We start from the raw sequence: 25,276 nt of genomic DNA, 5'->3' as shown, positions 1-25,276 counted from the left end.
GGAACAAGTAGCGTGGACAAATTTCATCATACCCCCTGGAACACAAACACGCCTACCTCCACGAACCCTTACTCTACATGGATTCAAGGGTGGGTGAACTTGAGCCTGATGGCACTTCTGCTGAGCTTGTTGCCAGGAGTTAGAGGCTTGCTGCACTAAGGCTACTTCAAAGAGAGCTGGGCCATGCTGCCCAAACAATTTACTGTAACACTCTCGAATGGCATTCATTCCCAACACACCTGAAACTGTAGTAGTACCAAGAGAATCTTTAACAATAAGAACCCCACGTTTAGGTATAACTTTACCAAAAACGTCTACATCCAGCTCTAGATAGCCTATATACAGAATATCTAGTCCACTGGCAGCCTTAAGCTGCAGCCAGTGGCAAGAACGAAGTTTCTCTCGACCCCAGGGCACAAAATTCTGCAGGAAAAAACTTTCAGTTACAGTAGACACCATTGAACCAGTGTCTAAAAGGCAATAAATTAATACACCCCCATGCTAACAGTAACATGGGGACAGGGAGATAGCAGGGGAATCATATTTTCAACACCTAAAGGAGCAGCTTTAGAGCAAACAAAAACCCTTCTGAACTCTGGTTCTGAAGAACAGAAGGCTCTAGTTTTCCTGAAAGGTGACAGGGGATTGAGGCCTTGACACAAAAGACTCAGGGGAGTGTAAATGAGGGGGAGGTAGCCTGGAGGAAGGGTTCTGATTGCTACATTCTCAGGCAAAATGGCCAGATTCTGAAGCAATGCAACATTATGGGTTATGTGGTCAAGCTGCTCTTGCTGCTTCTTGAGCAATTCTTTTAACCCTGCTAAATCGGCGCCATCAGCACTAGAGGTAGACCCATAAACCCCACATTGCATGCCATGAGTAGAGGAAGTGGAATAACTTCGGCCTCGACTACCCCCTAACATACCCTCCCGTTCCCACCTAATCACTTCACCCCTCACATCTAGTAACGTAGCACTAGAATTACAGTGTAGCAGCTATTTTAATTCCCTACGAAGAGAGGGATCCTGCACATTCTCAACAAACTGATCACGCAAAAGTACCTCAGAATTAGGCATACCATTTGGTGCACTTTTAACTACTTTCTCCATCAAACACAGAGCATGTGAAAATTCCTGCAATGTTTCTCCCTCTTGCTAGAAAAGAAATGTTCCTGCAAAACAATGTAACAATAGAAACATCCATACAACTCATTCAGAATATAAATAACTCTATCTGGGTCTTCCCGATCTTCCCTAGGCCTGTATTTTATCTCATCCCTAGCCTCTCCTTCTAAATGGTCATAAATTAAGTGTGCTTTGTCAATTGCAGATAAATGGCGGACACGCATACTTTCATTAACCTCTTCCAGCCATTCTGCTAAGGAAATACTTGTGCGGCCTCTAAAAACAGGGCATTTTCTCTCTCTTGGAACATAAATCAACCTCTCCATCATTACTGGATTAACAGAGGAAGATCTCTGATGCACATTCAGTACTGCCTCCTGTTCATTTACAACCTCAGGGAGAGCAGCACTAGAACTTGCCTGAACCTCAGCACAGTCCTGATGCAGGCGTTCGTTACCAGGTCTCGCAACTGCTGCATCTCTTCTTCCATTGAGAGAGAGTAAATAGCCCAAAGAAGGGCAAAGAAACAAAACCAGTTTAAATGTCGCTCTATGTTATATGCTAGCTGGCGTTTCTTTTAAGGTAAAAATTGACTAATAAATACAATTTAATGGAGTCACGCCTCTGCTCATTACATCAAAATAAACATCCTGCCAACTATACGCCAAGACTGTAACCAGATCTTGGGTATGCAAGTAAAGAACCAGACTACACCACCTTAGAATTACAACCAAGGAGTAAACCTTTAAAGTAAGCCCAGAATAGAAAAAAATAGGGCCCCTTGGTACGTTATTTGAATAAGAGACTGAGGCGTGACTTCCAAAAATAAAATAGCAACATTTATTAAACAGAGTAAAAAGACTTGAAGAAACATCATAAAAATAACCACAGCTTACCAGTTAAATACCCACACAGTATATCAGATGGTAAGAGACTGGATTGAGCGATTACACCATAAATAGATAACACAGTTTACCAATTAGTTACCATAACAAGGTATCAAAAGGAAACAGTCTTGATAGAGAGATTGCAAAAAATAAATAAAACAAAACAATGCATAAAACATCAAGGCAGTAAGGAACGGGGGCCAACCTGTATTGCAAACCCCGCCCCTAGATTCAGTGCAGACACTTCACACCATCTGTAAAACAACCTTAAATAGCAAAATGATCAAAACCACACACAGAGGCAAGTCATATTCCCTTCTGTTACAAATAACGTACTGAATAAAGAAAACCAGTAAGTATGGAGATGACAATTTAAACCAATATGGTATCAAAACAAAATACAAACAGACCAATTGATAACCAAAGAAAACAAACAAAAATATAAAAAACAAAAAGAACCAAAAACAAAACCACTGCAATGATGTTTAAACAATAGCTGTGCAAACTGTAATGTATAGTATGGAGCAAACTCATTTAATCACATAAAATAAGTTCATAGAGCATTTTTGTTCAAACATAACCAACAGTTTTATGAGCCGGCTGTACCAAAGAGCAGCAGGTAAAACACAGCAATAGGAAAACAGTAGAAAACGACAGCAGAAAAATGCCAGCTAGCATTATACACACACACACGAGGCCGCACCGCACTGTTAAAGAGAAGCTTGTGCCACACGTTGTCTGACTCGCCACATTGATGCACCTCGACCTAATCATATATTAAAATAAATATTTGCGGGACACTAATAAATGAAATCAGGCCAAGAGGTGGAACTCAACACAGCATAGGGAAAGAGTGCCTAAAGCTGCCAGGTTAGTCCAGCTTCTTGTGAATATGACATGTACGAGAAGCATTTAACAGCTCAGATACTGCACGGCTCTTAGGGAACAAACAGCTCACAGGGAGACAGAAGCAACCACACTGAAACCATGCTTCCACTTTATAAGCCACTGCTGATCAAATCATTAGTGTGCGCTAATTACATCAATAGAACACACATGCACTCAAAGATTTGAGCCTAGTGCGTACCTTTACTAACAAGTATGCGCCGAGCACGTCCAGCGGGAAATACACAAACAGAAAAGTTATTCTGCGGGTCACATATAACAAAATGAATTGTTTAATTTGGGAGTTTTTTTTGGACAGCGCAAAAAAACAATGTATGTGAATGGCAACAGCATATTATAAAATGTGTAGTTCCGACTCTAAATTCTGAGCCATGTTCAAAGCTGTTGTTAAAAAAATATAAATGCACACCCGTGACTGCACATTCTATATTAATGCGGCAAGTTGCTTTTGCTTGGCAAACACAAAGAACCCACAGTTAAAGGAATGTTCCGGGTTTAATACAAGTTATGCTCAATCTACAGCATTTGTGGCATATTGTTGATTTACCAAAAAATATTTTTGACTCGACTCTCATTTATTTAAAAATAAATAAAAGCAAAAATCATCTTGATGTAATCCTTGTAAAAAGCGTGTTTTATCAGCTGAATGGGAGGCTAAACAAAGTTAAAATGTGATGAGACTGCAAAATACCCAACAGACTTGTGCAGCGCGTGCAAGCCATTCGAGCATCACGAGCCGGCAGCGTTTCATGTTCGGTTAATCACTCAAGCAAACACGCCCGCTTTGCTTTGGTCAGGCTGCGCAGATGACAGCCTACATTCCGTGTTTCATTTGTTTTGTTTTTTGCTTTCAGAACAACACGTCATGTAATAAGGAAAACACAGCTATTAATCCTTGAGATTTCCAACCCAGCATACATGTACACCTTCCGTAAACCAAAGTCACACTCAATGTTACGTTAAATTATTAAAAGACATAAACCCACGTCGTGGGGTTCAAAAATATTCAAAAAAATATAAGTATATTCAAAATATAAATTAAACCTGAAAATAAAGTTTTAGGATTTTGCAGGTGTGATTCACCGAAAAGGCAGAGCCATTGACCAGGAAAATAAAAAAATTTCAAAAAGGTTGCCAAACCCTTAGCTAGATCATTAATTTGAACATGTTTCAATTGAGTACAAATGTAGAATTTACTTAATATTTTCTAGTTCACACTTAAACGAACTTATTCAATGTTGAAAGTACTTAATCTTTTGTGCTATATTTATTTCACTACAAAATCTTTTTTTTTTCAGTGCAGAGAATACGCATTTAAACTGCAAGCATGTCATATGAATATTTAACTTAAAGTATTACAAAAAGAATAATTAATTGCATTGTATCACTGAATACAAAAGTTTGCTCTACTTCATGTATATGTAAAGCAAGTACTCAGTGGTGTTTTTATGTAAGAAACTCGTGACTTACAATCTTGGAGGTCTGTTAATACTGCTTTAAACAATCCGTTACAGTGAAATTTGACCTGAGAGAGCTTTGGGTGCACACAGGTGGTCCCATGAAAGTGGCTCCATTTCAACATCTGCTAAGGTTCCATAATGATATTGATCAAAATCATTGATTAAATTCATATTATTAAAACACCATCTACTCTTCCAAATCAAAGTTTTAGCAATGCCAAATGATCATTTGACTTATTTTACCATACAAGCCTCTTGGAAATCATATAAACCCTCAGTATATAAAATAGCATAATTAGCTACATTACTATATCCATCATAATAGCTCCAGAGAACTTCAAAGTGTCATAGGTCAGGTACTGAGAACAGTCAGCGCACAGGTTGGTGCCTCTCAGGAGCTTGCCATGAGGTCATCAGCCATCTGACATGCAAAGAGTAGCAGGGTCAAGAGGTCACTGCTTACAGCTAGTGTTACAGCAAAATAGCTTTTAATGGATGTGGAGTATAACGGACCATTAGCACCACTCACATGTGCTTTCGTGTTTTTGAAACTTGAAAACTTGACTGCAAAAGTTCAGCATTATATGGGTGAATATGCTTTGTTTTTACAGACATATGGGGTTCATTTTAAATAAAATGAACTTTTAGTGCATCTTTATTTCCATCCATCTCGAGCACAGACACATTACATGGTTTTGTTGAGTGTAATCGTGTCAGATAACCTTACAATTGTACAAAATATGTTTGCTTAGCTTCATAACTACGTAATAGTAATAGCCGCACTAAACTACTTTAATTAAGATTCAGGGTATCAAAGGTTCCAAGAAATAATCAAATAAATTAAGTAAGATTACATACTGTCTTTGTGGTAAATCAGCATTTTGGAATGGAGCTCATTTTAAATGTGGCCTTCTTGAGCATGTCTATATAATTAATAGAGTATAGAGAAAGGGGTAATGATGCAGTATTAGGCAAAAATTCTGATGTTAGATGAGCTATGTTAATGAAAAAGTGATGGAAAAGACATTAACTTTCCTGTGAACCTCGAGGTTCAAATGAAGGAGCAATACTGAAATCAAAACATTTCATCATCTCTTCCCTGCCAACAGAAATTAAGGAGCCCACACAGAAGGTTCAAGCAATGAAGAAACTGATCCATCAACTCCCCAAACCCAACCACAACACCATGAAACTGCTCTTTCACCACCTGAGAAGGTACGTTAAAGATTGCTGTGTTTGCTTCATCCATACACAACATCAGGGACGTAGCACCACATTTTAGGTGCTGAGCATATGACTACTGTACTTTGGGTCCCATCTAAACTATTTGGGTGGGGCAAAATGATAATTTTTTTTTTTTCTTTTTTGTTAGAACCTTTTTAATTGCATCAAACCAATGGAGGGTTTAAAGCTCAAAATATTAACATATCCAAATTAACAAAAATAATAACAGGCACACATAACTAGCAAATATTCTTTGAATCAAGCAATAATTGAGTATTGTTTGAAGTCAAAACACCTAGCTTACAAACAAAATAAAAAAATGAGAAAAGTTACTACATTTATCCTACATTTAAAAGCCATTAAGTTTTCTTGTTGGCAAACTCACCAATAGTATATTTGAAGTCCACCTTATTAGCTAATTGGCTTTTAGTTGAGACAAGTGCCAGGCTACTCAGTCTATTCTGAGACATTATTGATCTGTGGTAGTTTTTCACAAGCCATACAGGTTGAGTGTGTCATTTCTGTGCTACCAGTATCACAGAAAGAAATTCAAAAAATAATGCTTATTTTCAAACAGGTTTCCAGAACACTCCCCTTTCTGCCATTGATCAAACCTAACAGATAGTCCAGCCCCAAAGACACACCATTGGTTGAGCTACTTTTGCTATGTCGGGCTGGTTGGGATGCTCAACTTACAGTTATCTCTTCATATTAAAGTGAGATAAATGAAAGTATATAAAATAACATCACCTTTAACCAGTTATCTTTAAAGTACAAACGGTCATCAATGCAATGCACACCTCTCCAAAATTACTCACAAGTTGAATGCTATATATAGCATTAAGGAGCTCAAGTGGGGAAAGTGTAGGTGAAAATTATGTATAAAAAAAATAAAATAATAAAAAAAACGTTTTCAAATTCAGACATAGATCTTTGGTGTATTTTCATGTCTGTGCCTGACCTGTAATGATCAGAGCTTTATTATATCTGCCAGCTTCAGAATGGGTGCAAACTTTTCGCAAATTTCTGCTGGGGTCTGAAACCTTGTGCTCGCTTCACTAATGATGCAAGTGCAATCAAAAAGACCTTGAGTTTGAAAGCTATCACTACACTGTCTTCATTTGCATCATCTTGCATGCTCTCATCACAGGCATGTGTTTTATTTTTTTATTTTTGTCTGTCTACATTGTGGAATTGAACAGGACTGATGCTTACATGGCTGTCTAAATATATCTGATGATATTTACCTATCTAGCTAGGCTTTGGAAAATAAGACTGACCTTTCTTCTAAAAGCTTTGGGCTTCATTTTCTAACCACTAAGTTACCATTAACAATTTGAGTCTACTCTGAACTCTTGGCTGAACTTTACATTACAAAACCGGACTAGAAGACCAGACTACTTTTTTGTTATGGGGGAACAGTTAACATAGGAGGAGACATCGGACAGATAAGGTGAACTCCGCATATTTACTAGTGGGAAATTGATTCTTGCAACATTTTATTCCTTCCAATAGCATGTTAATACTATATAATGTTATGACTATAATATCATGGCTTATAAAAAAAAGCCTTTCTGTGGGGGCTCCATCCAGCGAGGGACCCTGTTACTCAGGTCCACCATTACCAATGGTCTCCTGTACACCACTCACATTTCTTTTCCACTCCTCTACAAAAGACAATGAAATTATCCTCTTTTGAAGTTCCTTTTCAATAAGACTAACAAATAAAGCCAATTTTGAAACCCTTTTACGAAAGGCCTTGGTAAACAGGATGCAACATGAACAGAGGACCCAATATAAACCATAATCTGTGTGTGTGTTTCTGTGTGTCGGTGCTCAAGTCCTTGTCCATGATAGCGTTACTGGCACAGCCAGCAGGCCATATGGCTAGTCTCCATCTCCCAGGAGGGGTGTTCTATCCCACTTTACCCTTCTGCACATTTACCACCCTGCACAGGAGGGCCACAGGACTCATCTCAGATTGATGAGCACCCCCTCCTCCCTTCCCCCAATGGAACATGCCCTTTGGCACTAGTGCTAAAGTCTGTTGGGTTGCCCATGCCAGGTTTCCAAATCAGAAAACACTAATGTGTGTGAGAGACACACACACTGAATGACAGTCGTTTTCTAGGCAGGAACACAGTATTCTGAAAGTGCTGAAGAAAACTTGGTCTGTATTTCATGATTAAGATTGACAAGTTTATCATCTGTTTGGGGTAAACATGTTAAAACTTGAAGCCTCCTGTCCTTTTGTATAAGTCAGTGGTTCTCAAACAGTAGTAGTGGTACATTTAATGTAAGTTTGAGTGTGACACCAGTGGTGCGCAGAGAGCATCCAGGTGGGATCCATTGCTATGGGAACTTAAAATATTTAAAAAATGAAACTTTTAATTGAACTGTTGCATTCTGTTCTGTTAGCAATTTTACATATACATTTATTCATTATTTTATATCATTTCTAAGGAGGCTTTAACCTGAGAAGTGCTGCAATACAAACGACCTAATTGCTCAGAGAAGTACAGGTTAGAGCAGAGATACAAGTGTGAGATTATATATATATATAGTTGCAATCAAAATTATTCAACCCCCCTGACCAGCAATACATTCTAGTGATTTGAATTAAAACACATCAACTAAAACCTCAGTAAACAAAGTAAGTTTTTAATACACATTTGAGTGATTTTGAGAACAAAGAGTTCAGTTTACCCAAATTTTTAAATAAAAAATAACTAATTCTCTCCACAAATGTCATGTCAAAAATATTCAACCCCCAAAGTCAATCATTTGTGGAGCATCCTTTATCCTTAATAACAGCAAATAAATGTTTCATGTAAGTGTTCTCAGGCTTCGGACACCTCTCTATTAGAATTTTTACACATTTCTCATGAGCAAAATCTTCCAGCTCATTGACATTCTTTGGTTCCTGTGCTGCCACTACTTCCTTGAAATCCCAACAAAGGTTTGCAATGGGATTGTAATGATGGACTGAAAGGGCCATTTAAGGACATTCCACGACCTATCCCTGAACCAGATTTTGGACAACATGAATGTATCCTTGGTTTTATTGTCTTGCTGGAAAATCCAGTGATCACTGAGCTTCAATTTACACACTGAAGGCATCACATGTTTCCTGCCAAAATGGCCTGATACATGAAAGAATCCATGGTGTCAGTCACATAGTCAGGATAGTCATTTCCTGCAGCTGAAAAACACCCTCATAACAGGACTGACCCACCTCCATGCTTGACTGTGGGGATGGTGTCGTTCTTGTCATCACCTTGTTATCTTACTCCAGACGTACTGCTGACCCATGGGTCTCAAACTCATTTTCAGTTTAGTGTCATACGTCTATAAAACCTTCTTCCAGGACTCCACAGGTCTTTCCAACTTCTTTCCTATTGCTTCTTGATTATTCAAATCAACATTTCCCTTGGTGAAGTTTTGCTTTCTTCCACACCCCAAGAAGGTTGCTGTTGTACCATATTTAAAAAATGTATAAATGGTGCTGCCAACTTTGTCTTCTGGATATTGAAATGCCTTGGAAATGTACTTTTAGCCATGATCTCCTCTATTAGCTTTTGAGACAGCTTATTTTTAATTGCATTTTTTGCATAGAAATACATTTTTGCTTACAATGCTAAACTTAAATTTGTAAACTGTATGTATGTATATATATATATATATATATATATATATATATATATATATATATATATATATATATACACACTCACTGAGAACTTTATTAGGAATACTATGGTTGAAGCCCATCCACCTCAAGATTCAAAGCGTTGTGCATTCTGAGATACCAGTCTGCTCACTACAATTGTACAGAGTGGTTATCTGAGTTACCGTAGCCTATCTGCCAGCTCGAACCAGTCTATCCATTCTCCGTTGACCTCTCTCATCAACAAGGCGTTTCCGTCCACAGAACTGCTGCTCACTGGATGTTTTTTTTTTGTTTTTTACACCATTCTGAGTAAACTCTAGAGACTGTTGTGTGTGAAAATCCCAGGAGATCAGCAGTTACAGAAATACTCAAACCAGCCTGTCTGGCACCAACAATCATGCCATGGTCGAAATCACTGAGATCACATTTTTCCACATTTTGATGGTTGATGTGAACTATAACTGAAGCTTCTGACCCATATCTGCCTGATTTTATGCACTGCACTGCTGCCACACAATTGGCTGAGTAGATAATCATGTGGTGTCATAGTGGGCTAAAGCACAGTACTTGTAAGCATAAGGTTGCTGGTTCAATCCCCACAGCCACCACCATTGTGTCCTTGAGTAAGGCACTTAACTCCAGGTTGCTCCAGGGGGACTGTCCCTGTAATATGTTTATTGTATGTCGCTTTGGATAAAAGCATCTGGCAAATGCATAAAAAAATAAGTAGGTATATATATATATATATATACACACACAGTATATACACTGGCGACCAGAACTTCTTAAACTACTTCAAAGAGTTCTCTTCAAAAAATCTTCCAAGTGCAGCAATGACAGCTTTGCAGATCCTTGGCATTCTAGCTGTCAGTTTGTCCAGATACTCAGGTGACATTTCATCCCACGCTTCCTGTAGCACTTGCCGTAGATGTGGCTGTCTTGTCGGGCACTTCTCACGAACCTTACAGTCTAGCTGATCCCACAAAAGCTCAATGGGGTTAAGATCCATAACACTCTTTTCCAATTATCTGTTGTGTAATGTCTGTGTTTCTTTGCCCACTCTAACCTTTTCTTTTTGTTTCAAAAGTGGCTTTTTCTTTGCAATTCTTCCCATAAGGCCTGCACCCCTGAGTCTTCTCTTTACTGTTGCACATGAAACTAGTGTTGATTGGGTAGAATTCAATGAAGCTGTCAGCTGAGGACATGAGAGGCGTCTATTTCTCAAACTAGAGACACTGATGTACTTATCCTCTTGTTTAGTTGTACATGTGGCCTTCCACTTCTCTTTCTGTCCTTGTTAGAGCCAGTTCTCCTTTGTCTTTGAAGACTGTAGTGTACACCTTTGTATGAAATCTTCAGTTTTTTGGCAATTTCAAGTATTGTATAGCCTTCATTCCAAAACAATGATTGGCTGACATGTTTCTTTAGAAAGCTGTTTCTTTTTTGCAATTTTTGACCTAATATTGACCTTAAGACATGCCAGTCTATTGCAAACTGTGGCAACTCAAAAACAAACACAAAGACAATGTTAAGCTTCATTTAACAACCAAATAGCTTTCAATTGTCTTTGATATAATGGCAAGTGATTTTCTAGTACCAAATTAGCAATTTAGCATAATTACTCAAGGATAAGTTGTTGGAGAGATGGCTGCTGGAAATGGGGCCTGTCTAGATTTGATCAAAATTGACTTTTTTCAAATAGTGATGGTGTGTTTTTTTACATCAGAAATGTCCTAACTATACTTTGTGATCAGTTGAATGCCACTTTGGTGAATTAAAGTACCAATTTCCTTCCGAAACAGCAAAATCTGTACATTATTCCAAACTTTTGGCCGCCAGTGTATATAAATATATACACTCACTGAGCTTAGCAGTGGGGCTTGGCGAAGGGTCAATTGCAGTAATAAAGGTGATTGGTATATCAAAAATAAATGCATGGACTAGGGCTTTAGTCTCTTTCTGGCTTAACAGTGGGCAGAGATGTGCAATGTTATGAAGGCGAAAGAACGCATGCTAATATAGTTTTGTGCGTATAATTACTAGATCCCCAATATATCTAATATCTAATTCTATGTTGTAATGTTGGCATTGCATTATGCAAATAGTTACAAATGGTCAGATTTGATTCGATCAAATTTGAGAACCTTGGGTAAGGGTGATGATTTTTGCGAATACATTCACGACAGACCGCAGCCAAAGAAATATTGTAAATATTCTTCACAATTTCCAAATACTCTATCCACACACAAGCACAAGGGTAGAACATTACCATAATTTCATTGAATGGCGGCATTAGAAAATCTATTCAGTTTACCAAAAAGCTGTTACAGTGGAACTTGTGGTGACACTCAAAATCCCTGTAGTGCCACCATGTCTGTTCCTTTTCCACAGCGATGTTCCTGCTGCTCCTTTCTCTCACTATTAGAGCAATAAAAAACACTGGTGCCTAGAATCCAAAGTGCTGGGCTTTGCTTTATGGGAACCACACCCTGGCCAAGTGATGTGGTTCCGTTTATTTAACATTCTCACTTAAGTCATATTTGTTTCTGTCTACTGCTTTCCCTCCCTGAATATCAGGATGGCTTTCCCATGAATAAAGGCAAGGAATGTGCGGTCTCAAGGAATTGGCTTAAAGCTGTGTTGCAATCTGTTGTTTTCCAAGACAATTGTATTCATTCTGATTTGGAGTAATACTGGTACAGTCCAGAGTGAGATAAAGAGAGAATAATGAGGTTAGACTTCTGTTTATCCATGAACTCATAGTAGAATGTATTTACTAATCTTGTGGAGGAATGGGTCACAAAGGTCGACTAGTTGTCCAACAACAGACTTGTCGATTTGTGAGATCAAATAATTTAGCCTATCTAGACTATAAAATCCTCTCCAAGAAGTTGCCTCTATAAATTCATCCCCTTAAAAACCACTACAGCCTTATACATCCAGAAGAACATCTTTGGCCATTTTGACGCTTCTTGCACTGTTTTTTTGAGTGTCATGCTACGAGCGTTGTGTTTATAGACCCCTGCATTCTGTTCCATTCCATTGAGCCACATCCAACTTTTACTGAACACAATAATGCATCTAATGTAAGATTGGGAGATAAATTTATCCAATTGGAATCAGGTGAACTCGAAACCAGCATCATTATATTAAGACAAATTAGTCAACCCACCAACCATTATATATTATCAGCTCTATATTTGTAAGTGAGCTAAGTGCAACACTACGCTTCAACCGTGGGCAACATCTTATCAATTTCCGTGAGAGCACTAATTCTAAATAAATAAGTGGGCATGGGTGGGAATGTTTGCGCTATCTGTGGGTGTATGTGCGCAAACTGTGGGTGCATGCAAATGTATGTAAATGAAGTGACACAAAGTGCAATTTGCTATTTTCCTGAGAAATAGTTCATTGCGCTAAGACGTATCAAAAGCACATCTGTTTGCAGCGCAAAGTCCAAACTCAGTTCCTGTATTTGCAGTTTGGAGATCCCACCAGCAGGTGGTAATAAAATTCATGTTCAAACTCTGAAGATACAGTGGAACATCAAATTATATCCATGACGATCACTGTTGTAGCCATTTTATGAAATAAATATTTATAAGATTTGTGTTTAACTATCTTTAGGTCATGGTTTATTTTTCAATTATTATTATGCTTATATTTACTATTGTAATTATGATATGATTTGTATTAGTATTTTTCCACCTGTTGTCGTAGAGTGATTTTTTTCCAAGTATGCAAAAGGGGCCGGTGGAAGAAGTTGGAGAGATTAAAATGTTTGGATTTGGTATGATTTTTTTGAACACTTCGTTATTTTGATTATATTTTTGTTTCGTTTAAAGTGTAATTTGAATTTAGAAATATTTTTGGTTACATTTTTTCGTGTTTCAATAAATTAATTTTAATTTTTCAAAATCAAAATCGAACGGTACAAGTGAAGTGTGTTCTGATACAATCACTGTTAATACTAGCCATGATTTGTGTCAGTAGATGAAAATTATTAACAATACTTAAATTATCTATAATTTAATCGAGTGTAAATCCAAATCCTGACAAGAACCACATTTTCCATGCATATAAAAGGAGCTTATCACTAGAAATATGCCAGACATTCAACAGAGACGTAGTTAATGCACAAAAGAACTAAGTCCATATTTCTGTTCTTCTAATTCATTGCGTACAGTCCATTTACACTACCAACTTCTTATTAATGTGCTGTTTTTGTTCATATCACTGGTGCTTGACAGGGAATGGACTATATAATAGGATGCAGATGGTGCCAGAGAAGAACCTCTGAATTAAACTGCACTTGACCCAGCCCATTAGCGTTTTGCTCGTGAAATTTCACCAAACCCACTTACATGAAAATACAAAAACTTTGCCATGCCCACTGACTTTATGTGTATGACGTATGGTATAGCGTTACACATAGCGCTAGTGCTCTTAAAATAGGGCCAAGTATGTAGTCCGTAATTAATATAAAAGATACAGATAAACTACAACTGCACTGACATAAATTGTAGCATGATTTTACTCTATTTATTGATGTGATTTATTGATAAATACTGTACAAACTGCTCAAACATCGGTATTCGCCTGTACACTTCCCGTCTGTCTCCACTAAAACAGGTATATTTAACTGAAGCGTCACTTTAAACCCCTACTGTTATGCATCTTTTGTGGGTTATACTGTATTTTTCTCAGCCTGATCTCACAGTGAAATCGGAAAGACTTTTCTTTCATCAAAATCGATAATCGTTGACCAAAATTTCGAAACAATGCCTCCAGTGGCCAAAGCGGTAAGTGTTGTAAGGCATATGGGCATGTGTGAGCTCCATTTATGTCCAGGAGAGGTCGCCAAAAGGTAGTAGTGAAGCAAGTTGTTTTCAGCTTTACAGGACGTTACATGATGAAGAGAAAAGCATATACTGATATGCTTATATTACATATTCTATACCCCAGCCCAAACCCAAACCTCACCTTAACCATTAGTGGAGTAAAAAAGTAATGTAGAGGGAAAAGTGAAACCTCTGAATCATGCTCATCATTAATTATTCAAACATGGTTACTGCCCAGCTTTGAACCCTAGTTTCCCATGTAGCTGATGCAACGCGCTGCCAATCGCGCCAGGTGGAAAGGTAAAAACATTGAAACCACTGCAAACATGTCTGATAAGAATGCTGCATGTCAGCGCATCAGCATACAGTCGCCGATACTAGAGTACCGAAACTATCGGAAACATCATGCCGACTTCACGTGTGATCAAATTGTTTTTCTCTGGCTTGGCCCATCTAGAAGCTGTGCAAGTCAAAAGCTCTTTGTTGTGGCCACTTTCTATGCCCGTGTGGAACTAATGTTCATTTTTTCTGGTCTATGAAGCCTGGATTCAATAACCAGTTGTGTGCTTGCATTGTGATGATGTGGTCAAGGCAACCAGATTTTCTCAACAGTATACTTGCTCAGTAGTGCTATTTATGTTTCTTTTTGTGGGAGGTTTTGTCACCACCACTCATATTTCCAGTTTACCACAAGTGATTTAAAAGGCCACAGGTTTTGTTTTTTGCTAGTAATTCAAGGTTCTGTTTGCTTTGTGCTGGAAAATAAACCTGGATCAGCCTCTGATCAGGAAAGCCAAGAAAAAAACATTTCTTCTCATCTGTGATTGGTGTCTCTCAAATTAGATTAAAGGAAACTGCTGTTGTGCAAGTTTTGATATTCACAAGGGTATACAGTTTTGCTCATTGGTTAACATTCCCATTTTTCCATGGGCAACCTTTTGCAGAATCTGTATATATATATATATATATATATATATATATATATATATATATATATATATATCAAAACAGCAAAACAGCTATTCAAGTTTATTGTACAAGAAATATAATAACTTAATTTCCACAAATTATCCTCTTCAAAAGTTTACATACCCTTTGTATTAAAACCCTTAATATTGTGTTGCCTCCTTGAGCACCATAGTCATGTATTTTCCTGAGAGGCAAAGCTGGATCTCAACATCATCCACTGTGGGGGAGGAGGCAACATATACATTCAGTTATTATTTTGCTTTTTGGGGTGTATATTAATATATGTTGTCAGATAGCTTCATCAGGGCAGTACTAAATAAAAAAATATAATGAAATTTTATGATCCCTCTTTTTAAAAAATAAAAATAATAAAGATCTTGTAGATTCAGCAAGAGGTATATAAATTTATGAGCAGAACTGTATGTACTGCAATAAACTGTATGTCCTTTTATGCCTGAAAAAAAAAAAAAAAAAAAAAAAAAGAAAAGCAGTACACAATAAACATGTCCAAACTGCAAATACCAAAAGATAGAATCAAAGCACAAAATCAGTTCCCCTGATAATAGCTAGGCTTTCTTTCATACAGGTTCAGTCTAGGCCATCTTCTTATAAGATGAAAATGACACAGTTTAAAGCTTGGAGCAATTCTGTTACCCCCACCCCACCTCAATTTATTAGTCGTCCCATGATTCTTCAGGAGCCAGTAAGGCTGACCCAATTAGCACTTGTCTCCTAGGCGGGGAATGACGATATTGTGCACTATCCTCCATTTCCTGTCATACCCCGCTTGCAAACGAGATGCTAATTAATAACCATTGGCATCTTGAGTCTTACACGTCGGCTTATGTACGGGATATCAATGATTTGTCAGATTCAACCAAGCATAGTACAGTCACCTCCGGTCAAGCTGCCCACAGCCTGGCCCTTACCCAGACACCAGAGCAACTTCACAGGGCTCCAAGTCAACTGATGGTTTAATGAGCACATTTTGCCATAAATACCCAGATACTGATGACCAGATTGCATCCTTCCCTTTTCCAAATGAATAAATGTCTTTACTTACTTAGTGTTAATTTAAACAAGGTGGACAAAAATACATTCTCTTTAAAAAAAAAAAAAAAAAAAAAACTGTCAAGGTTAATAAAACATTAAAACATTGCAGTCCGATTGTATATAGTGCTAGTTATTAACGCGTTAACGCAAAATTAATTTTCACTCATTTTTTTTTAATGCCGTTAACGTGTAATATGACCCTTTGAATAAACTATTGTTCATGAGAAGTGAGTCAATTCGCGCAAACGCCACTAATGTCACATGCATTGCCGTCGGGAAAACAGATGGTGGGAGGTATTATGCTGAGACATGCACCAAGCCTTTTATCAATGTAGCATAGCAGTAGAACATGCACGCAAAGCACAGATAGAGCTCCTAACATTGTAACATCATTGCAGCAGCAAGACAGCTGCCATTTGAAAACCAGCCTTGCACGGAAACCCTGCTACTTTCTCCAAGGTTCTTTGCTGGAACCCGGCAGGTAATCTACACTGTCATTAACATTTAATCCTATTGTTTACAATTGTGACCGGGGTCTAAAAGGAGTTTTTGATGTATTTTGCACAGAGTTTTCAATTGTAAATGACAGTGCAGACTTTTTAGCATGTCTGTCAAAACTCCATAAAAAGAAGCAAAAAAATCCTGTCATAATACACTTACAATAACCATATTTTGTACATAATTTGAATTGAGTTGTGCTGTGTTCATTTTCTGTTGTTCAACTCTGTTGGTGGGGTAGGTTTTGTGTGGATGACTGAAAAATACATCTGGATGAAGCATATTTTGTCCAATCATGTTTATAAAGATATTGCGATTAATCGCGATTAACTACAAAAAAAAAAAAAAAAAAAAAAAAATGCAATTAATCGTGATTAAATATTTTAATGGTTTGACAGCCCTAATATCTATCTATCTATCTATCTATCTATCTATCTATCTATCTATCTATATATATATATATATATATATATATATATATATATATATATCAAATATGTGTGGGTGTTATAATGTAAATATACAGCATGTGTGTGTGCCATTCAGAACTGAATCCTTTACATGTTCCTCTTTGATGAAAGTATGTTTACAGGCTAGTGAATAGTTTTCTTTTTTTTTTTTCTATTAGAGACTTTCTTCATATTTCACATCTTCCCAACATGATACTACTGTAATTGAAAATGATAATGACTATAGTTAGGCTTCTATCATGATTTTAATCGATCTGGCATTACTGATAGCCGGAATGAACATGAAGGTGGGGGATGTAGAGTTCATGGTATATAGTGGTGTCACATTGACATAATTACCGAAAAAACACTAAAAGGTTTGACAAAAAGCTTCATATTTAATGTTTTGAAAAATCACTTCGGAAATGAAGTCTCTCTCTTTAAGATCATTAGCAGACCATTAGCAATGGCAGCCAGGATCCTTACATCATAGAGCGCTAATTAGGTTAAAATGCTCATGGCAGGACAAGCGTCTAGCTGTGATGTACCGGGGAAACGAAATGGCCGAGGTTAATTATACACATTAATGGGAAATTATTGAGAGCGCTTGGCCTGCCTCTTAAGTTATGTTTTGCTGAAATGGTCTCCCGAATTCCCCAATTCACCCGAGAAGGGACATCACACACACTGTAGCACAATTATCACCTCCTGCACACGTTACATACACACTTTGAGAAGAAAATGTCTTAGTGAGGGAGTGTGTAAGGGGGTGTCTGAAGTCAAAACAAAAAATACATATACAAATCAGAGCACAAATTTTCACCTGCTGTTAAATAAATGTTCACGAACAAATATAGCGCATCAGTGCCCGCCCACTTATTCAGCCATCTGGGTTCTGGAAGTTTTTTTTTTCCCATTCATTTTTCCCATAGAATTTTTATTAATTCCTTCATTAAACAGTTGTAAGCCAGGAACCAAACCAACCAGCTCTGAGGAGAATCACAATATCACAAACTTTGTGTTGAGGCAAAAAAAAGTTTTTGAAAATTGGACAAAAAGACAAAGGTAGAAGGATGTGTACTTACTGTCTTTCATGAGGGCATGGACTACAATCCCACACACACACAAGGGGAATAAAAAGGGAAGGAAATGAGGAGGATTATGAGGAGGGCAGGTGGAACAGTAAACAAGGTAACTAGGTAAACAAGGGGGCAGGGTAACACCAAAGGCATGAGTGCACATGCCAATGAGAAAACACAAAGCCATATGCACTCACACAACACTAGTGTCAGGATCCAGCCACAACTATAAACAAGACTAACAGAAGTGGCAGGATCCTGATACTAGATACACAAGACAGGAAAAAACACAGGTGCCAGGTCCCGACACTGATGAAAAGACTAAACTAGAGTGTCGGGAACCTAACACAACCCCCTCTCTACGGGACGACTCCCAGGCATCCCAAGGCAGACGAACAGGAAGAAAACCAAAAGCAAAACACAAGGGGGGGGGGTATCCAACATCCTGGGGGTAAGGTCCAGGTTGGGGGCGGGGTCCGGCGGCCTGGGTGGAGGGTCCAGTTAGGGAGCAGGGTCCAGCGGCCTGGGAGGAGGCTCCCGATAGGGAGCAAAATCCGGCGGCCAGGGAGGAGACTTGAGGTGGGGGGCAGGGTCTGGAGATTTGTGAGGCAGCTCCCAGAAAGGAGCAGGATGCGGAAACTGGATGAGATCCAGCAGCCTCGTGGCGGGAATGGGGTCAGTCCTTCTAGGAATGGGAATAAGGTCGGGCAAGACAAAAGTCCAGTCTAACTGGGCAGGAACTGCTAGGCAGGGGTCAGACCGGGCAGCAGTCACTGAGCAGAAGCCAGGTTGGGTGGCAGCCGCAGGCAAAGGGTCAGGCAGAGCGGGGGCCACTTGAGTCTAAACAGGCAGGGCATCGGTCACGAGGGACAGGACAGGCAGGGCGGCGGCCATGAGGAACAAGACAGTCAGAGCAGTGGCCCCTGGTCCAGTATCGGGCTCCTCCACCTTATGGCAGTCCGCGGTGGTCTCCTCCGCCTTCTGGCGGTCCTCGGCAGAATCCTCCGCCTCATGGATCGCCATCTTGATGTGGGTCTCTGTTAGACACCACTTCTGGCCCTCTTCCATGAGTGCCTGAACATAAATCCCGATTGGCTGCCCCCTCTGAGGGCAGTTCAGGAATCCTGACTTGGAATCAGGGTCGTGGGATACAGACTTCTGCTGGGTTGGAGCTGGGTGAAGGAATATACCCATACTGGCAACATGAATGGTCTGCTGGGTTCAGCATGGGCTGTTCATTCTGTCACGTTCAGGAACAGATGAACCAAGGCACAGACCAGAGTGCAAACAAAAAGACTTTTATTAATGAAAAAACAAAGCTGGGTATAAAACAATGGATGACCAGACTACAGCCAACATGGCTGGGAAAACAAAAGTCCCACGATGGGGCAAAAAAAAAAACAAAAACAAAAAAACAATCTGGATAAACAAACCAAGGGAAAGAAAACCGGACAGGAAGCTTTGGAACTGAATCAATAATACAGTGCATAACCAACAGGAGAAATGACAACGAACTGACACAGACAAGCACACACAAGGGGAATATAAAGGGAAGGAAATGAGGAGGGTAATGAGGAGGGCAGGTGGAACAGAAAACAAGGCAACTAGGTAAACAAAGGGGTGGGGTATCACCAAAGACATGAGTGCACATGGCAATGAGAAAACACAAAGCCATGTGCACTCACACAATACTAGTGTCAGGATCCAGCCACAACTATAAACAAGACTAACTGATGTGGCAAAATCCTGACATTAAATACACAAGACAGAACAAACACAAAACAGGTGCCAGGTCCCGACACTGAAGAAAAGCCTTAACTATAGGTGTCAGGAACCTGACACCTATAGTAAGTACATGTTGTTAATTAATATTACTCAGTACTTACTTGTGTAATTACTCTGCAACAAGGACACAGTCAAATAAAGTGTAAACGAAATTCCTTTTTTTTTTTTTTTAAATCGACCCCATCCCCCCCAGAAATGTAATGTATAATTTGTAGACTGTATGACATGTATTTTGTAACACAATGGTATTTTTAAAATGACACCTGGATTACAGGTTGAGTTATGTTGCATAATTGTAGCCCATTATTTTGATTTATGTGACCACAAAAGTAGATGGCACAGTGACGATTACACTATGGTACAATATACATGAATGCTATAAACCCAACACACTTCAAATTCAGAACCCGGCCACAGCAAAACCATACAAAGTGTGCTCCTAAATGTTAAGCCTCCTTCCCACTTCTTAGTAAGGATCCCATTGACAGCTTGGAACACAGCCCTCCACCACAATCCCTCCCTCCCTTTCCAGGCCTCAACCCATAACAGATCCAGAGGGCTCCAATCTGGCTTCTCATAAGAGTCCTTCAATACCCCAGTATTGATTATCTCTTCACCACAGCCAAACCTCAGCTCAGAGAGATTCCACTAAAAGTGTGCTTAGATGCCTCCAAAGACCAGACACAAGTCCCCAAAAACATCCTACCGATGGTCCTTCACTGATGATCTGAGGAGGATTTTGACAGGAAATGTACACATTTTAGACTTGGAGGAAAAAAATAGTACACGTACACTGTAGTCAGCGCTACTGCATCTTCCACATCAATGATCCATTGTGTTTCTCTTTACAGAGTCTTGACACAGTCACGGCAAAACTTGATGTCGACCCAGGGCATTAGCATTGTGTTTGGACCAACTCTCATGTGGCCTGAGTTTGAAGCAGGAAACATGGAAGTAAATATGGTATACCAGAACCAAATAGTGGAGTTCATTCTTATTGAATATCTTGAGATCTTTGGACTAGAGGGCAAGTAAAATGAGTTTTTATAGAAGAGACTGTAAAAAAAAAAAAAAAAAAGCAAGAAATGTAAATAAAGAGTAAGAAATGTGGACTTTTATGATGTTACAGTATTCTCTGGTAATACTATTTCTTGTTGCTGATGTGTTTATATTTGCTTTTGAAAAAGAAGATGCTTCATGTATTTGTTAAAAGTGCATTTATAAGTAATGTCAGGTATATTTAATTTCTTTTTTGTATAATGCAAATAATCTTTATATTGTATCTTCATTAAAACATAATTGACAAAGTTAAAGATGTATATTTGTAATGATATCAAGGTTTTTTTTATGGTTTTGTACAATTATATTTTCTAACAGAAACTTAGTAAGTTAAATGAATTAGCAATTTTTGGCAGTTTTTGATTAAACGTATTAAGCTGCAAAGCTCTTTTCTAATAACAGAGATCTGTAATGCTGCAGGTATTTTCTTATCATACATTTCCAATCAGTTGCAATAGGTATTTGTTTTGCTGTTCACATTTAGTATGTTGTATTAATGGTAAATTAACACATACAGATATTTACAAATATTTTTTCATTAAAAAAGTAAACAAAAATTTCTGCTTAACAAGGACATTTCATGTGCTATTACACGAGGAACAGGAATATCTAACCTTACTTGTTAATGAGTTTCCATACTGTATATTGTCTATGTATGCTTCATATTCAAGGTTGCCATACCTCTCTGAGAGGTTAATCCAACACAACCTCATCTAAGTTCTCTGCTTTTCCTCCACGCTGCTGTATCAACCCTTTGCATTGTCAAATAATGTTCAGTGTAGCCGCAATCACATCAGTTTCTAATCAAACTGCCGAAGTCCTCTCCAATTCTCTAACAGCAGTCTCTTTTTATTTGCATCCCGCAGGCCAGCACTGAGACTGTCTGCATGGAATGTGTTTTTAATTCCATCCCAGAGATAAGAGAGAGTCTGTAATTACAGAAGGAGCCATCTCTTCTTGTAGCATTTTCCCTGCATCAGATCCCTCACAGTTTTGCATGTTGAATAGTAATGATGAAGGGTTACTGAAGGAACAGGAGGGTGACATAAACCAGATTTGTGGGTTGCGCCTCTCTCTAAATCTCAACCAAAAATAATGCAGTGAAATGAGATGCAGGAGATGCAGCTTTTAGTGACCTCTCTGGCATAGCTGCAGGGCCTTAACGAGTTCGGCAGGCCACAAAGACTTTCATGGCAAAACCTTTGAAAAGAAACACAGCTTGTTTTTCTCCACAAAACGTTTACTGCAAGCTTGGATCTTGCATTGAACTTGGTGGCTTAGTTTGTTAAGTTTTGACACCTAAAATGTTTTCACTTACTAGACAAGATTTGGCTCACTTGCTTGAATATGCTGGTCAACAAACTGCGGAATGAAAATTAGAGTAAATGTAAAACAGAAGTACAGGAGAAGAAAAAACTCACAAGATGGCACAGACAACTGCAAATATGATTCTAACTCAGATTGACCTTTGATTTCCATTATAGTCAACATGAAATCCAAATTTACCCTATTACATTCTTAACGCATGGTCTTAAGGCGTGGTCACATATCTTTGCACAGCGAAATTCCGCGGGCGAAGATAGCATGGTCGGATTTTGAGCATGTGTGAAACCAGCTAAAATATAACTGTCAAGCAGCCTCTCTTTAATGCTGAAACTCAAAACTCAGTTAAAGTTAAAAAGAAACTCACCTCTAAAATTATATCTTTTTCCATTGTGTATATTCAGTGTAGCTCTGTATGAAGCTCTGCCCACACAGAGGTCACTGCCAAACCAAGCAACTTCCCATCGGTCAATGCAGCAAATTCGCCTGTCAAAGTTCACCAAACTTGAACTCCACACAGAGTCTGCGAGGAGAAATTCTTCACTACTGGAAATCCATTGTGCAAAATTCATGATAGCGCGGATTCCCATTGAGATGATTGTATTTCACCTGTGGAATTTTGCCATACGAAGATATGTGACCGCGCATTTACTGTGAAAACATTTTCGGTGCACATTATTCCAAATAAAAAAATATGTTTTTGTAATGTTTAATCAATGTCAGAACTTGCTCTTCCTCTCAAATTATGTCCCTTTTTTGCTGATGTCATTTAGGCTGTGCCAGCTATTAGATAAAAATATCCAAAATCCACAGTCTTTGAAGAAATGGTTCCATATAGAACCATAATGAGTTCTGTTGGCAGCTTCATATTTGGAACCCCTTTTAAGGGTTCTATCAAAAGAATCCTAAAGGGTTCTTTGAGCCAGGTGGAAAGGTTCTATATAGAACCTTTTAGTGGTTCCCAACATGCAACCATAACATTTGTTCCCTATCTGTCACTCACTCGACGTTGTGTCGATGTAGTGACACTAGGGGTCACTCTTGGGAGCCCCAAACACCTCTGCTTTTTTTAAAAAAGGCCAATGAGAATTGGCGAGTGGAATTTGCATGCCACTACCCCAGATATACGGGTATAAAAGAAGCTGGTATGCAACCACTCATTCAGATTTTCTCTTTGGAGCCGAGCGGTTCTATTCATTGAAGCTGAATTCATCCGCGAAGTTCATTCACCTCATCTGCTGGATTCTACGGTGCATTTCAGCGGCTTCTCCCCCTCTGCACCCGTGGAGTGCCCCTGGGCACTTCGGCAGAAACAACTAAAAGAGTATATTCTGAAAAGAGTATATTTTCTTTCGAAAAGAGCGGCACACAAGGAACGTCTTTTTAAAGATGCCTTTCCGTTTGTGTGTTATTCCTGGTTGCGGTTGATATCTCTCCGCTTCTGACAGCCACGATCGCTGTCTTACGTGTCTGGGCACTGCCCACGCGGAGACATCGTTCGTGGATGAGTCATGTCCTCATTGCGAGAACATGACCATGGCAACGTTGTGGTCACGGCTTGCTTTCGTAAGATGATGAGTTATCGAGCACAGACATGCTTTTCCAGGTGGCCGCGAGCGTCGGGCTAGAGTGGAACCCTCCACTCTCCCCTGAACCCTTGTGGCTCGACGATCAGTTCCTGGGCACAGGGTGACGCCCACGGCCACGCCCTGACCTCTTTCCTTTCTTCCCGGAAGTGCATGAGGAGCTGACAAGATCGTGGAAGGCACCTTTTACTGCCCGGTCCCAGTCTTTCAGCTCCCCCTCTCTCACTACCCTCGATGGTGGAGCAGCCAGGGGGTATTCGGTGATCCCCCAGGTGGATAAGGCGCTTGCGGTGCACTTGTGTCCGCAGAGCACCGCCACCTTGCCACGGGCACCCGAAGCTCCCATCCAGAGCCTGTAGGTTCATCCCTGACGACTGTGGCCTGCGGTGCCGCTGGACAAGCCGCCTCCGCCCTGCACGCCATGGCTCTTCTGCAAGTACACCAAGCCAAGGCGCTAAAAGAAATGCACAAGGGTAGTTCTGACCCGGTATTGATGCAGGAACTGCGCTCGGCGACCGACCTCACTCTCAGGGCGATGAAGGTCATGGCACGGTCTCTCAGGCAGGCAATGTCCACCCTGGTGGTCCAGGAGTGCCACCTTTGGCTCAACTTGGTAAAGATGGGAGAGGTGGACAAGGCATGGTTCCTTGATGCCCCCATTTCCCAGTTTGGCCTGTTTGGTGACGCCGTTGAGGACTTTGCCCAGCAGTTCTTGACGGTGAAGAAGCAGACGGAGACCTTACAACATATCCTGCCTGACGCGGCTTAAGACCCCGCACCATGTCTGCTCATCGCCAAGGGCGTCCTCCTGCAGCAACAACACCAGCTCCGCTGCAACCCGCCCCCGTGGCCCGGCTCTGCAGGAAGCAGATGCCACCCGTCTCGTGGCCGGCCGCTAAGAATCCGAGGAAGGCTTCGAAGCGCCCCCGAGCCAGGCAACCCAGGGGTGAGGAGACCCACTTCTCTGGGGCTGGTCGACAGACTACTCCATCCCCCAGTGGAGGGCCGGGAGGAGAATCTTTTGTCGCCGCATGCCCAGGAGGCTGCGGCACCCAAAAGCCTGACAAAAAGAATGGTTCCCTCGTCTCTTGGGTCACATATCCGGTGCGCATGGCCGTCGTCATGACCACCGTCCACCGTCCCATTTTTGCAGGTATGGCGCTCCAGCGGCGGACCCCCCGCCCCTGTGCGCCCAGCTGTGGCACAAACATGCCCACATTGGATTGGTTCCAGTGGACTACGGGGGCGAGATTCCTCCTCCCCCCTCCTCGGCTAATCTTATGGTGGGCGGCAGGAGCCAGGTAAGTGCTTTGATGTCCCTGGACTCAGCGTGGCCATGGGCACCTCGAGCTCCGCCCCGCCG

The 25,276-nt window shown here is 40.0% G+C and overlaps 1 protein-coding gene across 1 annotated transcript in view; it reads left to right on the top strand.

Annotated features, from left to right (window-relative positions):
* The window catches only part of LOC127447126 (rho GTPase-activating protein 15-like), a 70,166-nt gene extending 48,605 nt beyond the window's left edge, over window positions 1-21,561 (top strand). Inside the window, exons 13-14 of the mRNA XM_051708735.1 lie at window positions 5,487-5,592; window positions 20,797-21,561. Of these exons, the coding sequence (XP_051564695.1) occupies window positions 5,487-5,592; window positions 20,797-20,980 (290 nt within the window). The 3' untranslated portion in view covers window positions 20,981-21,561. The remainder of the gene's footprint in view (window positions 1-5,486; window positions 5,593-20,796) is intronic.
* Window positions 21,562-25,276: the final 3,715 nt, after the last annotated feature.

Source organism: Myxocyprinus asiaticus, chromosome 10, assembly GCF_019703515.2.
Source record: "Myxocyprinus asiaticus isolate MX2 ecotype Aquarium Trade chromosome 10, UBuf_Myxa_2, whole genome shotgun sequence".
In the NCBI taxonomy this organism is placed as follows: domain Eukaryota; kingdom Metazoa; phylum Chordata; class Actinopteri; order Cypriniformes; family Catostomidae; genus Myxocyprinus; species Myxocyprinus asiaticus.
Note: the sequence above shows the minus strand (reverse complement) of the source record. Positions and strands in the feature narration are given on the sequence as shown.